This window comes from Chiloscyllium punctatum, chromosome 5, assembly GCF_047496795.1.
Source record: "Chiloscyllium punctatum isolate Juve2018m chromosome 5, sChiPun1.3, whole genome shotgun sequence".
In the NCBI taxonomy this organism is placed as follows: Eukaryota; Metazoa; Chordata; class Chondrichthyes; order Orectolobiformes; family Hemiscylliidae; genus Chiloscyllium; species Chiloscyllium punctatum.
Genome location: NC_092743.1, coordinates 118,977,739 through 118,994,833, shown reverse-complemented (window position 1 = coordinate 118,994,833; position 17,095 = coordinate 118,977,739). Strand labels below are relative to the sequence as shown.

At 41.6% G+C, this 17,095-nt stretch overlaps 1 protein-coding gene across 3 annotated transcripts in view; it reads left to right on the top strand.

Annotated features, from left to right (window-relative positions):
- colec10 (collectin sub-family member 10 (C-type lectin)) overlaps positions 1-2,153 on the top strand; it is a 240,100-nt gene extending 237,947 nt beyond the window's left edge. For all 3 annotated transcript variants that reach the window (XM_072571217.1, XM_072571218.1, XM_072571216.1), the window contains one exon: positions 875-2,153. In XM_072571217.1, the coding sequence (XP_072427318.1) occupies positions 875-1,266 (392 nt within the window). In that variant the 3' untranslated portion in view covers positions 1,267-2,153. The remainder of the gene's footprint in view (positions 1-874) is intronic.
- The last annotated feature ends 14,942 nt before the right edge of the window (positions 2,154-17,095 follow it).

Genomic DNA, 17,095 nt, shown 5'->3' with positions numbered 1-17,095 from the left:
CAAATTACTTCTCAATAACTGAGTGCTGATAGCCTCGGTGCCATTGTTGCAGCAAATTCTGATACACTGTATTCTGCCACCACAGGAACCTAATTTTCTTCCATGAAACAAACATTGTTTGTTTTAACTTGTTCCCTGCACAGATTTGCATTGCACAAATGAAAATATGTTAAGAGGTCACAGTCAAAATGAACTGATAAAGCATGTTTGACAAACACTTTTGGTTAAATCCTCTGAGGCTAACAAGATGATGTAATTTAATCATTTTATTGCATCCTGACTTTTTCACATTCTCTGGAAGAGAGGTGGAAAATCCGATTCAAGCAATTCAATTGAAACTAACCTGGAGAGAGGCAAATTAGCCAGTTATTAAGAAATACTAGCAATATACATGGTCATATCCTTCATCCAAAATATTTATCATTGTAAATTAATGAAATATTGTCATGTCAGAAGATTGTAGTTGAAAACCTAAGGGGGACAATATCTCGTCTTTCAAATAAGGGTAAGAAGAAAGAATAAACAGGGATTTATTTAGCATTTTGCAGCACAGTACATTTTAAAATCACTGCCACTAAATATTTTTGAAGTATGAGCCTTGTTGCATTACGAAGAAATGCAGCAACTAATTTGTGCAAGTGGTACCACAAACAGCAATGAAATAAACCAGGTCGAAAGTTGCTCCAGAATCTCGTTCCACCAACTTTTCAAACAGTGTTTTCCAGATCACCGTAATTTGCTGCTTAAATAATTTATTCTTCCCTTTGGTTCTTCGTGAATTTGCCAACTACAGCATCTTAGCAAAAAAAAAGCAGTCATAACTGCTGGCCTCTTGTTGAAAAATAAAATTAATTCTCTGCTTTATTCTCCACAGTTATTGCAGGTATTAAAGAGACAGCAGAGAAATTCTACCTAATTGTGAAAGAAGGGAAGAATTATAATGCTGCACTTCTGCACTGCCAAGACCGAGGAGGAACACTGGCAATGCCAAAGGATGAAGAGACAAACACACTGATTGCTGCCTATGTGAATAAGACTGGTTTATCTCGTGTGTTCATTGGGGTGAATGACCTAGAAAAGGAAAGACAATTCATGTACACCGACGCTACCCCTCTCCAGGATTACAGCCATTGGAGACCAGGAGAACCTAACAATGCATTTGGTGGTGAGGATTGTGTAGAAATTGTAAGCGATGGAGGTTGGAATGATGTGGAATGCCATATCACCATGTATTTCATCTGTGAGTTTTTAAAGAAGTTTTCATGATCTAAAAGGAGTTTGTAGGTTTTACCAAAGGTAACACTCACTAGTGGCTTATAATAAAAACATTTTGTTTTTATCTTTGGTTTGTAATGTAGTGAATGATAATTAATTACACTTAATTAGATCAGCCAATTCCAAAGTAAATCATAAAATTATGTACAAAACTTTTGGATTTCAAAGGAGGAAGTTAGGGTAAAATATTAATCGAAGATTTACTTTTCCAATTTGGAATTTCACTATATTGAACTCTGATGTTATATTTATATATTGTTTGGTATATTTTGCAATTTAATGCAGATGATCTAAAATGTTCCCTGCAGTGATCCATTTAATTTAGCCCCATACATTATTTCCTACTATACAGCCCAAATTTTTTTGTACAATTGTCTCTTTTATAGTTTAACAACAGACCCCATTATGAAATCTGGCTCTACCCAATTCTTAACATCTTTACAAATCTCTTTCCAAAAAGGTGTGTACACTAGGGAATATGCATTTCCCATCTCTTACAGTATTTAATATAGACATCACAAAGATACCAAATTCCCAACAATGTGGTCATTTTTTGTAACTTTTGAGCATTTGTAACTAAGGCAATTCTCTCACTCTGCTGTTAATTTTTTAAACTCCATTCCATCAGGTCAGAAAGCTAGAGCGTTTAGGATATTAAAATGGGGAAAATTAGCTGATCAGTCAAAGATTGCTCTTGTATTGTTTCCTCTTTGGTGACATCCAAGTACTCTTCAGGAAGCAAAACATCCAAAGATGCAAAATCCTTGGTGCTGCAAGATCTGAAATTGGGCTTATTTTAGACATTCCTTCTTTCATCTTCCCTGTTGTTCAAAAAGTAGACGAAGTTAAAAATCACACAACACCAGGTTATAGTCCAACAGGTTTATTTGGAAACACTAGCTTTCAGAGAGCTGCTCCTTCATCAAGGAGCAGTGGTCCGAAAGCTAGTGCTTCCAAACAAACCTGTTGGACTATGACCTGGTGTTGTGTGATTTTTAACTTTGTCCACACCAGTCCAACACCAACTCATCCATATCATGTTCAAAAGGTAAACAGCTATCTATATACTTAATTCCAAACAGAAATTACACAATGGAGAGTGCTACTATTATTCTTAAGCCCACTTCTGAGATAATGGTGACCTGTAAAGGAAGGTTCAATGGTCATCTGCATAGTCAGAACCCCAGCTCATAGGTGAGCTCATATGAAATGGAATCTATCCTAGGACCTCTGAGAGAAAACAAAACTCTGCTGTGAGAATAAATCCAAAAGTTGTTTTTACAAGGCTAACAGCATTGATTTCATCTCAGTCCACTGCCAAGAAATAGTCAATAGCAGCTGCATGGGAATGAGATATTTCTGTCATTTGGTCAAATTCCAACTTTTGGATCATGGAATATGATCCGTTTCATTTTTGTTTTTGACCTTCTCCCCGGCTCATCTTTTAATTCAGTGAAAGCCAGGAGGAAAGTCTCATTAAGCCTAGTAAATCTCCACTGGAGCCAAGGCCAGGAGTAGGCCCCCATAAGTTATTAATTAACTCCACCTTTGCCTTCAGACATCATACAGCCTGTGTCAACCCAGAACCAGGTGCCATCTGCAATCACTGTCAAACTGGTGGTGCTGGTAATGGTCATCGTCTGCTGGTTCCATCTCCAGCTGCTTCAGGCTATCATTGAGGCATCTGCCTAGCAATTTAATTTCAAGTACACATGCACAATCCTTTATCCGAAATGCTCGGGACCAGCTGGTTTTCGTATATCAGAATTTTTCGAATTTCAGAATAAGTGACAGTAAAATATCTTACCGGAGGAGCAGACTCACTGAGTAAAACAGGGCCCTGAAACAGAATCGAGGCCTGTAGGTACTGGGCCACGCCACCCCCACCCCCCACCCACATCACACCTGAGTGACATGCATCGAGTGGGTGTCAACTTGGATTAACTGTTTACATGCCAAACAACTTCATTAATGAGCAAAAAAACTCACAAAAAAACCTTTGGACTTTGGAGCTTTTTGGATAAAGGATTGTCTACCTGTATAGCATCAAGAGGCTGCACCTAATGCACACTGATGGCAGTACCTGCTCCTGGGCACACGCAAATATAACTGGTCATTGTGTACACCACTAGCTTTCAGGATGAGCCTGTTTCCCTGGAGGTGGGTATCAGTCACACAATGAGGAAACATGTGTCAATCACTGCAACACAATTTGCTGTGGTTTATCACAGTCCTTTTCTTTATGCTGTAAGATTGTGCCACTTCCCCAGAGCAGCCAGCAGCAGCAGTGAGAATAAAGTTCAGATACCAAGAGTTAGAAAGTTTTTGTTTTAAAACATATAACCCATCAGTCATTTTTGGAAAATGCTGCTATCAAGTGGAAGAGACTGACAAATTTTATTTTGGCTTTTTACTCCTGAATATTCGAACATTATCTTAGTTCCAGTCTGAAAGTACATGGGTTAAGTGTAAATCATTGTTATTTTACTTTGCCTTGTATAGTGAAACTTCAGTTTGCCTGCTTGTTTATCTCTTTTTGGTAAATGTAAATAAAAAAAAGATCTGTTTGAAAAATTGACTTTTTTTATTTTCAAGTAGAATGTATAATTAGTAAGCTTTCAGATGACATGAACATTGGTGGTGTTGTTGATAGTGAGCAGGATGGTCTCAGGCTACAATCCGATACTGATCAGTTGGTAAAGAAGGGAGAGCAATGGCAGATGGAATGTAATCCCAATGAGTGGGGTGATGCATTTTGGGAGGTCTAATAGGGGAAGGATTTACACAATGAATGGTCGGGCCTGAAGGAGTGCTGAGAGATCTTGATACACAAGTCCATGGATACCTGAAGGTATCTGTACAGATACACAGGGTGGTGAGGAAGGCATTCAGGGTGCAGAATATAGGAGCAAGGAAGTCTTGTTACAACTTTAAATAATATTGGCTAGGCCACAGGTGGAATATTGTGTGCAGTTCTGGTCGCCGCACTCAGAGGGACATAATTGCACTGGAAACGGTGCAGAGGAGTTTGACCAAGATGTTGCCTGGAAAGTTATGTTTCAGTTATGATAGGCTGAGTTTGATTTCCTTGAGCAGAGGAGTCTGAGGGGAGATCTGTCTGAGAAATACAAAATTATGAGAGTTATAAATAGAATATTTCCCCATAGTTTCAAACCAGAGGCCATAGGTTTCAGGTGAGGGAGTTAGAGGAGATCTGAAAAAGTAAATTTCACTCAGAGGGTGGTAGAAGTATAGATGTGCTGCTGCCTGAAAGGTTGGTGGAGGAAGTTACTTGCAACATTTAATAGGCATCTGAATGACACATTGGGCTAAGTCCAGTTAATGGAATTACTGCAGTTTGGTGTTTGTTGGTCAGCATAGACATGGTGGGCCAAAAGGCCTTTTTTTAATATATACTGCATGACTCTATAACTCTAAGGAAATCTAAATTTTAATCCTCCTCTTGATTTTCAACTGTACTGTTCTGGATGTATTCAGATGTAAGTACAACTGCATGTGAACTGCAGCACTCTAATTCTGCGGTAAGATTAAACACACAAAACATAAAATCATAGAGTTATGACAGCATAGAAAAAGACTCTTTGGCCCATTGTGTCCATTCAGTACCTATCTACTCTAATCCCATTTCCCATTTGACCATAGCCTTGCATGCTACAGTGCTTCAAGTGATCACCTCAGTACTGCTTAAAGGTTGTAATCTTATCATTTCAGGCAGTTAGTCCAAAATACCCAACACCTTCTGTGTGAAAAAAAATTCTCCTTAAATCCTCCCTATACATCTTGCCCTTTACCTTAAATCTACACCCCCTATTAATGGATCTCTCACTGAAGGGGAAAAGATCCTGACTGTCCCCTTTATCATTTTGTAACCTCAATCAGGGCCCCCTTGGCCTTCTCTGATCTGAGGAAAAAGGCTTTGCTATTATAATCTCTCTCTAAATACATCAGCCCAGACAAAATCCTGCTGAATTTCTTCTGCAACCTCTCTAGTGCAATCATATCTTTCCTATAGTGTGGTGCCAAAACTACGTATAGTACGCCAGCTATGGCCTAACACCTATACAGCTCCATCATAACTTCCAGATTCTGGTATTCTATGATTTAGAGATGCTTCTATTATTAGTGTGCTTCCAATTAAACCTGTTGGACTATAACCTGGTGTTGTGTGATTTTTAACCTTGTATTCTATAGTATGCCTTGTCTAATAAAGGCGAGTATTCTATATGCCTTCTTAACCACCCTTTCCACCTGTCCTCTTGCCTTTAAGGATCTATGGGCACGCATACCAAGATTCTGCTGATCTTCTGCACTACTAAAGATCTTGTAAATGTTTTGTCAACATTTCAGGCAGAAAAGAGGCAAATGAAATGTATTCAACATAAGTATGAGGTAAAACACTCATGGCAAGACAAGGACATACATAATAAATGGTAAGATCCAGATAAGTATAAAAGAACAGACAGTCCTAAGAGTTTATATCTATTACTCTCTGAAAGTTGCTGGACAGGAAGACAATGTTATCAAGAAGGCTTGTGGAATACTTTCCTTTGAATGGCATGAGTGATTTTATACCAAGAAGCTGCTAAAACTGCGGAAGATTAATGAACAACTTTTCAAGGTAACATACAGACGAAAAGCTCTAAGCTCTGAATCAGCACTGCCAGCAGCGACCATACAAGGAGATTACAGTGAAACAGTTTTATTTGTCTTCTGAGTAAGTGATATTCTTGACCATGATGCACTAGTATTGTTCTCAGATTGCTTTAGTCCTCTTTCCTTTTATTTTGTTTTAGATCAGCCCACAAAATACATAATGTAATGAAGGTTAGTTCATTAGGTAATGAAGCTTAGTACCTGGTAGAAAAGGTAATAATCTTGCTGCTGATAGTTCTCAGTCACTAACAGCCAGAGGTACTGAAAAATACCGTGAAGTGGAGTCTCCTGAGTCCGAGTCTGAATTGCTTGATGCAAAGATTATACATAATCTTAGAGCAATGTGATAGCTATTACTTTCCCTTCCAATGGGCTGTACAGCTGCAAGTGATTACAGAGCCACACGTATACTTAGTCTAAAATTTATGTCTGAACACAACATTCTGCTCTTCCATATTATGTTCAATAATCATTCTTAATAATTTACAGCATTAAATATTGGTCTGAATATTGTTTCCTTTTTTTAATCTTGTATCAACTTGTGATCAATCTGTTTAAATTTCCAGTCTGTATAGTGGATCCTTATTCTGTATGTACATTTTAACCACATTCCAACGATAAACAAGCCCTATTCCCATCACTTCCACCTAAGCCTTTCCTAAATGTTGACATATTTTGTACTTCTATCACTAATTATGTGCAATCCTCTGTGTTAAATGTTTCAACCACTTTGGCCTAAACACTGTATATTGTATTTATTCTCTATCTATATCCACTCATTCTAGAACCCTAAATCAAGGGTACCACTGTATTTTTATCTATTCATCCCCTTCACTGTTTTAATCATATCTATCAAATTACCCCATAATCTACCTTATTCAAATTGAAAAAAGTTTCATTTGACTTGCTGTATAAGTAAACGTGCAAGTTCTCTGTACTTCTCTTGAAGCCTTTCAGATCTGACAAAAATTGAAAATGTACTCACATGGCAGGTGTTGTGCAGTAGCTGCAGGTTGTCTTGTACATGTTTTCAGGAGAAATCTGGAATCATTACAAATGCAACCTAACTCGCTTGTTCTGCCAGAACTAAAGAGATAACCACATTTAGAGTCATAGAGATGTACAGCATGAAAACAACTTCAGTCCAACTTGTCCATACCTACCAGATATCCTAACCTAATCTAGTCCCATTTTCCAGCACTTGGCCCATATCCCTCTAAACCCTTCCTATTCATATACCCATCCAGATGCCTTTTAAATGTCACAATTGTATCAGCCTACACCACATCCTCTGGCAGCTCATTCCAAACACACACCACCCTCTACATGTAAAAGTTGCCCCTTTGGTCCCTTTTAAATCTTACCCCTCTCAGTCTAAATCTATATCCCATAGTTCTGGACTCTCCCACCCCACGGAAAAGAGCTTGTCTATTTACTGTATCCATGCCCCTCATGATTTTATAAACATCTATGAGGTCACCCCTCAGCCTATGACACTCAGGGAAAACAGCCCCAGCCTATTCAGCCTCTTCCTATAGCTCAAATCCTCCAACCTGGCAACATCCTTTCTGAATCTTTTCTGAATTCTTTCAAGTTTCACAACATCCTTCCAACAGGAGGGAGACCAGAATTGCACACAATATTCCAAAAGTGGCCTAACCAATGTCCTGTACAGCCGCAACATGACCTCCCAATCCCTATACTCAATATTCTGACCAATAAAGGAAAGCATAACAAATGCCTTCTTCACTATCCCATCTATCTGTGACTCCACTTTCAAGGAACTATGAACCTGCATTCCAAGGTCTCTTTGTTCAGCAACACTCCCCAGGACCTTGCTTTTAAGTGTATAAGTCAGCTCTGATCTGCCTTTCCAAAATGTACCACATTACACTTACCTAAATTAAACTCCATTTGCCACTCCTCAGCCCATTGGCCCGTCTGATCAAGATCTGAAGTAACCTTCCTCACTGTCCACTGTACTTCCAATTTTGGTGTCATCTGCAAACTTACTAACTAGACCTCCTATGTTCACATCCAAATCATTTATATAAATGACGAAAAGCAGTGGATTCAGCCTCCCATTCCCATAAACATAACATCTTCACTCAGTTTTCATTTATTACTGGATGAATAATTTCACACTTCGATCATATAATTGATGGACAAACATATCAAGGGGCTTTTGGAAGTCATTGGGTAAATCATGATATAAGCTGAAGAGGAAACTATTTCTGCTCGTCTTCCTGGATCACACTCATTTTTCTCCTCAATAAGACTGCAGGCAACTAAATTGTCTTTAATTCTATTACTGATGGTGATGTGTACATGGCATCCTGAGAAAACCACATCTCTGAGATGAAAGGAAAATCAGGTCAAGGTAAAATGATTTTGAAACTCAAAAGGGGTATTTCAAGTGTTTGCCAAGCCCCACAAAACATAGGAAAAATGGAAAAGAAACAGAACATTTAGCACAACTAGTTCATGCTAGTGCCTTTGCTTAATTCAAGCACCCTTCTAAGTTTTCTCATTTAAATCTACCATTAAAGCCATCTATTTCTTTATCCTTCAAACACTTGTCTAACTTACAACAGTGAATTCAGATATCTCTTGTGCAGATGGTTCTCAGAATAATAGCATCATTACAGTGCAGAAGAAGACCTGTTGACCTATAGTGTCTTTCTGAGCTATTTCAATAGGTTTCAATCTCAAGTCGGTTTCCCGTGACCCTGCAGATTTTATTCCATTTAAATATTCAACTAATGCCACAATTGAACCTGTCTTCAGTAGGCTTCTTGGAAAAGCAGGAAATCATTCGGAAATTAGGAAAAGAAAATCATAAGGAATAGGTTCAGCTATCAAACACAAAATAAAATGGCCATTATATTTCTGGTAAAAAATTAATCACATGTCTCCTATTACTGGTACTAAACACTTACTTACACTCAATCTGGCACTTTGGTGTAACAAGTCAATTTGTTTTGTTGATCAAATGTTTAGTTTGATGTACTTGCAAAACTGTAATCACATTTAAGAGGCTTCAACTCTATTTTCCGAGAAATCACACAGGTTGAACTTCTGCTTGTGTTATTTGGAAACTGCACACTACACATGACAAAAACAAGTAAAACAGGAATGGTGATGTGTATAGTGAGTTACTCAGGTTATCTCAAAGAATTTCCCAAAATTAAGCAAGGCTGGAATAATATTCTTCTGCTTCTTGACTATTGAGGAGAAAAGGAAAGAACCTCTTTACTTACCCAGGTCCGGAAATTATAGTCATGGATGTGTAGATCTAAAGTTTAGGATTCCAAGTGTGAATGCGAGACTGCTACAAGTTAATCAACCAAAACTTTGTGGTCCACCAATAATGGGAACTTGTTAAATTCTTTCCACTTATTTGTCAGGACAGCCTGACCTGTTAAGTCATTGACTTGCATAATTACCTGACATTCAAATTTTAATTTGACTAAATTGCTCAAGCAAGCTCAACAGTGGGAAAACCCAACAAGGAAACCACAGTAGGCACCTGATAGGTTCAGTTCACCACTGGCTCTGAACTACTTCTGTGTTATATCCAGGCACCGACATTTCAGAATATGCTTCATGGGCATGGCTACATGTGCCGACATAAATAGACATTTGCATCTGACAAGTGCCAGCCTTTAAGAACCTACATGTTGCATTTCCAGTTCATTTGCAGGATACTTCTGCACTTCAATGCTGCACCTTGGCCTGCGCCAGCAACAATCATTGTGATGCTGCAGCAAGCTGAGAGAAGATACTGTAGACAATGGTGGGAGTGTCAGAACATGAACCTTGGTGGGAAGTAGCGTGCTTAAAGTGTGAGATATCAGAGAAACAATGGAGGAACTCATGCTGATGGAGTGGAGAAGGTGATTGACCTTCTTCCTACAGTCTTGGCATTCCTCCAGACCACTGAGACCACACTAACCCAGGTGGCAACCTTGGGTCAGGCTGCCATGATGTGCTCTGGTGTTATGGCCTCCACTGCTGGTGCTGGGAGAAGAGAAAGTCCCAAATCAGCACCAACCCATCCAGCGGGGTTGCCAAGACCCTGTTCCCAAAGCAGGGTGCCAATTTCCCTGTGACTGCAATGTCCAGGGTAAATCTCTGCAACTGTGCAAGTCAGCTCTACACTGATATTGTTTGTCTGGGTGCACAACAGGCTTTTAAAGATGACATGGGCATAAAAGATGCCAGTTAATTCCAAGATATCTGCTGAGCGGCAAGTTGTTCAGGGAATGGTGTCTGATGGGCAGGGCAGAAATTGGGCGTGAGAGATGCCCAACGGTTGTGGTAGGTAAGTAATGAGGCAGCTTCAGTAAGAAACAACGAGAGAACTTGCTAGGCCTTAGAGCTTCAAACCTTCCAAATAAATGTGCAGAATTCAGACAGTCAAAATATGTAATTTGAGGTGTGGTGGATGGCTCCCTCTATTGACTGTGAATGATACTTATTTTGCTTCAGCCTCTAAGTGTAATAACACAGGAAGACAGAAACTACAGAATGCATGAATTTCAGTCATAGTACTGGTGGAGCTTTAACTGGTTGTGTAACTGTTACACTTCAAATAGATTTTAAAAATTGTTTTACAGGAACACTATGCCAATCTGATTTGCAAAATCAATGGTAAAGGCCACTCCTTCCACATCCAGGGCAGCAGATTGTATCCTTCAGCTTTAGAGCTCTCCGAGGCTCTTTCACATTTCATCCAGCCTCTGGCAACTGTCTGTGTGGAGTTTGCACATTCTCCCTGTGTCTGCGTGGGTTTCTTCCTGGTGCTCCGGTTTCTTCCCACACTCCAAAGATGTGCAGGCCAAGTGAATTGGCCATGCTAAATTGCCCATAGTGTTGGGTGCATTGGTCAGGGGTGAATGTAGGGGAATGGGTATGGGTGGGTTGCTCTTCAGAGGGTCGGTGTGGACTGGTTGGCCCGAAGGGCCTATTTCCACACTGCAGGGAATCCAATCTAATCTAATCTAAATTTGCAACACACAACGTCTTCCAGTTTTATCACATTATCATGGAAAAGTTTTTAAAAGTTAAGTCAAGAATGATAAGAGGTATATTTTTATGCATTATGCTGCACTTTACAGCTTCCAAATGATCACATTAATTAAAAGGATCAGTGTGCCCTAAATAAACCTGATCAGGTTGTGCAGCTAGAACACAGTTAAAGGTGAGACTTTCATTGGAGGAACAGGTTTTATGGTTGTGATCATTATTGTTTCTCACATAGCTAAGATAATAAATTATTAAGATCTATTTGTTAATCGTGAGAAACAGTAACATTTGTCTTAAAGATGGTTTTGACAGAGAAAGGATGCGAGTTGAGAGATGTGTATCAGAAACACATACACTGAAATTGCCAAGGAATTTGAAACTCCTGATGGTCTGATTTCTGCTGTCCTAGGACATAACACCAGGCCTGAGCTCTGTCAGAGACTTGGTTCAGATACATAAAACTTACCTGGACACTTACCAAGAAATGCTGTGCTGGTTAATGTCTGGTCTAACTTGGTGATTGGTCAATGCAAGTGAACCAAATATCACAACCAAAAATCACCTCCCCCCCACCCCACCAGCCCAACACCCCACAATCAACTCTAACCTGACTGTTCCCTAACGTAACCCAACTAACCACTCTCATTATTTAGTTAGGAAGATTACACCGATAATCTTGCCCCATTGTTCCACAAGCTATCACAAAATTCCCAATTAGATTACCAAGATGATTGATTTACCTGACTGACTGCTACTCAGGATATAATTCACACCAAGATTTACTATTAACAGAAAATAACTCTTTATTTTAACACATTTTAATGAGTGGCAGAGAGATGAAAGGCTTACTAATCTATACCATTTTATGGATAGTGCCATAGAGGCAACCAGATGATATCGAAATGAACTAGTCAACCATCACCTCTAATGGAAAAGCAGTTCATAGAATCCCTACAGTGTGGAAGGCTATTCAGCCTGCAGTGGGAGTTGGCATGGGCAGGGTGACACTAGACACACGGACACACAAGATGGCCGCTGAGCCATCAGTTGGGCACTTGACACATAAGATGGCCGCCAGACCACAATATGGATAGAGACAGTAGAGCAAACACAGACACTGCCTGGGGCCACCAGAATGCCAGCCCAATGCACTCACAACCTAGTTCATTAGTTTAAGGCGGGTGGGGGAGAGAATACACATGAGTAGCGTACACTGCCCACCAAAGTGTCTGGGTCCAGCCAACACCTTTGATAGAAATGTTAACAGTGTGATACGGACTCAATACAAAGTGCTAATTGCCAGGGCTGCAGTAATCATCCTTCTCAGGAAGAGCGATTGGTGCCCATTACTGCAGCAATGGACTTCTGTGCAGACATTGAAACTGACAATGTCCGCATTGAAACTAACAACAACTGCACTGAAATTAACAAAGGCTGCTCTGGAACTGACAATGACTGTATCAAAACTATCAATGATTCTGCAATGATTGCCATAAACAAATCATGTTACAAAGACAATAATCTCATCACTGACCTACTGGATCACAAGGTGTATAAAAGTATCTTGACCTGTGCTCCAGGGGGAGAGAAGTCTCGCAGCTGACCAATGAGCTGTTGGTGCCTTTTTCTCCCCAGAGCTCCGGTATTTCCTTGTATAATAAACCCTGTCATTGAACCCTGAATCTGACTCCGCAGCTGGTGATTTTCCCCATAACAATTGGCACTGCGAGCAGGGTTCTTATTACTGTGCCCTGGTCGAAGGCCACGATCGGGGGCGCTGGAATAAGAACCAATTTGTACCTGCAAATGGGAAGAGTCAGACCGGGCCAAGGGCACAGTTTAAAAGGTATACTGATTGTAATGTCTGATTTGCTGCAGTACTGAGTTAAAATTTTCAAGTGCATGTCTGTGGAGAATAGGTGTTTAACTGTTGTAAGAACCTGCTGCTTGTGCTGAAACAGCCAGAGGACAAGATACTGCCTTTCTCAAAAACCCTGCCCTAAGCTGGTTGTTAAGAGGGGTAGCCCCCCCCATGCAAAGTTGAGTTTTGAAGTGGGAATTGAGGTGCCGAGGGCACTAAGAACTGTGAAGTCAGGTAACATTGGACTCTGTTGGGGCGAACAACGCAGAGTCCAGTTGGAGATTAAGTTAAAAGTTTGGTGCTGTTATAATTTCCAGTGTGGTGAGGAAGAGGAGCTGATCAATCTGACCAAGAGCCAAACCTCAGTGGAGCGCACGTTACCAAAGTGGGGAACGTGGATGCTGTGAGTAACCGTGATACCCTGTCAGTCCATAGTAGAACGACAGAGCTTGAATAGTGGCGTTGGCGGGAGGGCAAAGAGTCCCACTGTAGAGAGCATACTGGGCTAGAGGTAAATTTCTGGGCCTATCAGGAGGCATTGGGTCAGTAGAGGGGGCCAGGAGGGTAGAGAAGTCCTACCGGTAGACAGACACCTTGTTAGGAGACTGCTGCTGCTGTACTGACGGTGCTGGGATTATTAGCCAGGGGGTTAGGAACATTTACTGTTGGTGGTATCCAGGAGTACACAATCTGCTAAATGGCAGATCAAAGTTTTAAGGGGGATACTGTAGGTTTCCTTATTGAGAAATACAAGGCAGGCAGACAAGGGCTGACAGAGCAAATGAAGAAAAGTGATTGGGACCCATTGGAATAAAACTAAAAAGATAAGGGTAATGTTAGTATACCAATTAGCAGGCCTAATTGAACAAGTGATTGCCTCCACGAGTAGGTGGAGAAAGGACCAGGAACAAGTTAAAGAGCTGGCGATCAGGATAAAGGATCCAGAATTCACATTAGAAAGAATACAAGAGGAGAGAGAAATTGACACTCTCCCCTCCTACAAAACCATCTTGCAGGGACCAACTGCTCCCTCTGTTGGACAAATCGTGCAAGAGTATAACTTAGCACCCATTACCAGAGGGGGGACAGAATCACAACCCAAAGCGAATTATAAACCATTCAACCCAAGGGAGAGGCAGCAGATTACGGCCTCACTGGGCAAATTATAGTCCTGGAGTGCAAAAACCCTGTTCTGGGAAGAGCCGGATAGTGTATTGATAGGGCACCAACTACACCTGAGGGACCTACACCAGCTGGTCCAGGCTGCTTGCCCAGCGGACAAGTGGAGGCAGATAGCTGGCAGACCCGACATCACAGCAGCCCAAGACTTGAGGGGAGGACAGTGGACACATGCCGTTGCCCTCAAAGCTGAGATAGATGCCCAGCAGGCCACCTTCACCAACTTTAAAGAAGAAATCCAGAGGGTGCTAGGAAATGTTCCCACGAACTGGAGCAAGATCGCGAACACTAAGCAACTTAAAAGGGAAGGAGCTTCTGAATATGAGGATGATTATTTAGGGTCTATCAGGAATGCTCAGGGCAAGCAAACCCAGATCGGGGAAAACCGGGCATTCATTCAAGCTTTTAAAAATGGACTCTCTATCGTCCACCAAGGCATCTTGAAAATGGGAGTAATAATGTCCCAGGATTATGATGACCTAGTTGAGTGAGCTAGCGGGGTTCAGGATGCAGAAGCTCCTGTGACAATGGCAAAAGTTGACAAAGCAGCCTACCGGAATGGAGGCAAGAATAGAATAAAACAATCCTGCCACAACTGTGGGCCAGCAGGGACACTTTGCTGGAAAGTGTAGGGTACCACGAGCAGGGGATAGACCAGGGACCAATATAAAATACTGCAGCCACTGCAAATGAACAGGACACATAGAAGCAATGTGCTGGGAAAAGCATGGTGCACCCCCAAACACCACCCAGAACACCGCAGAATCGCAGGAGTCCCAAGGTAAGCAGACGTGACAACCAGCTGCCCCCATTCATGAGGGCAAGGGAGAGGGGATTATTTACGTGCCCGCAGTAATAGGAGGGAGGAAATGTGAAATGCTAGTAGACACAGGAGCGGCTGTATCCATCTATCCAACTATATGGACTTCAGTAAGACGTTCGACAAGGTTCCCCATAGGAGACTGATTAGCAAGGTTAGATCTCATGGAATACAGGGAGAACTAGCCATTTGGATACAAAAATGGCTTAAAGGTAAAAGACAGAGGGTGGTGGTAGTGGAGGGTTGTTTTTCAGACTGGAGGCCTGTGACCAGTGGAGTGCCACAAGGATCGGTGCTGGGTCCTCTACTTTCTGTCATTTACATAAATGATTTGGAGCGAGCATAAGTAAGTTTGCAGATGACACCAAAATTGGAGGTGTAGTGGACAGTGAAGAGGGTTACCTCAGATCACAACAGGAATTCAGATAAATGAGAGATGCTGCATTTTGGTAAAACAAATCTTAGCAGGACTTATACACTTAATGGTAAGGTCCTAGCGAGAGACCTTGGAGTGCACTTTCATAGCTCCTTGAAAGTGGAGTCGCAAGTAGATAGGATAGTGAAGAAGGTGTTTGATATGCTTTCCTTTATTGGTCAGAGTATTGAGCACAGGAGTTGGGAGGTCATGTTGCAGCTGTACAGGACATTGGTTAGGCCACTGTTGAAATATTGCGTGCAATTCTGGTCTCCTTCCTATCGGAAAGATGTTGTGAAATTTGAAAGGGTTCAGAAAAGATTTACAAGGATGTTGCCAGGGTTGGAGGATTTGAGCTATAGGAAGAGGCTGAATAGGCTGGGGCTGTTTTCCCTGGAGCATCGGAGGCTGAGGGGTGACCTTTTAGAGGTTTACAAAATTATGAGGAGCATGAATAGGGTAAATAGACAAAGTCTTTTCCCTGGGTCAGGGGAGTCCAGAAATAGAGGGCATAGGTTTAGGGTGAGAGGGGAAAGATATAGAAGAGACCTAAGGGGCAACTTTTTCACGCAGAGGGTACATGTATGGAATGAGCTGCCAGAGGAAGTGGTGGAGGCTGGTACAATTGCAACATTTAAGAGGCATTTAGATGAGTATATGAATAGGAAGGGTTTGGAGGGATATGGGCCGGGTGCAGGCAGGTGGGACTAGATTGGGTTGGGATATCTGGTCGGCATGGATGGGTTGGGCCGAAGGGTCTGTTTCCATGCTGTACATCTCTATGACTCTATATCACAAGCTTACCCTTACCCCACACAAATAAAATGATTCACTTAACTGGGGTAGGAGGGGATAAAACACCAGCTTACCTAAGTGAAACTACCCTCGTAGAATTAAACAATATATATATCCCCAAGAAACTCTATGTATGCCAAAATAACGAAGACTGAGATTGGGAAACTTACAAGTCATCTTGAAACTATCAAAGTGGCTACAGTCACCAGTAGGGACTGGAACCTCATAGGAGGGAATCAGAGCTATCTGCGCCTCCATCCCCAGGACATGGGCAGAAACAAAGTTAGATACAGGTCTAGTTAACATAGACCCAGTAAGGGTTCCCGGATGGGAGCATAATCCACACCGGCAATGCCCAATAAAATCCAAAGCAGAAAAAGCCGTTGTGGAGATAGTGCAAGGACCAGTGAAACAGGGAATCCTGAAAAAACCCACAAGTACAACTAATTCTCTAACATGGCCAGTAATAAAGTCTGATGGGAGCTATAGGCTCACCATTGATTATACAGGACTAAATAAGGTCACCCCAAATTGCACCCCATGGTGGCAGACCCCTCCACCATCTTAAATGGCTTGGCCCCTGAGCACAAGATGGTTACTGTTTTAGACATAGCCAACGGTTTCTGGTCTACCCTGTTACACCCTGAGTCCCAGATCAAATTTGCTTTTACAATAAGGTACAGGCAGTACACGTGGACCCGCCTGCCACACAGAGTGATGAGCGACATTCTGAAGAGAGTAGATTTACCAGAGGGTGGCACTGCCCTCCAATATGTTGGTGATATTCTAATTGCCTCAGAGTCCAGTTCAGGACACCAGGAAGCTTTATGTCTTTTATTCGAGGAATTGGCAACCATAGGGTTAAAGGTTACAGAGGCATAGATTGGCAAAACAATTCTTATACCTGGGACACCTTATATCCCACGGACTCAGAGAAATGCCCAACGACTGCAAGAAGGGAATCCAACAGATGCCACGACCCGCCCCTGTCAGGGGAGTCAGAAAGGTCATGGGGCTATTTAACTACAGTCGGAGTTTATACCTGAGT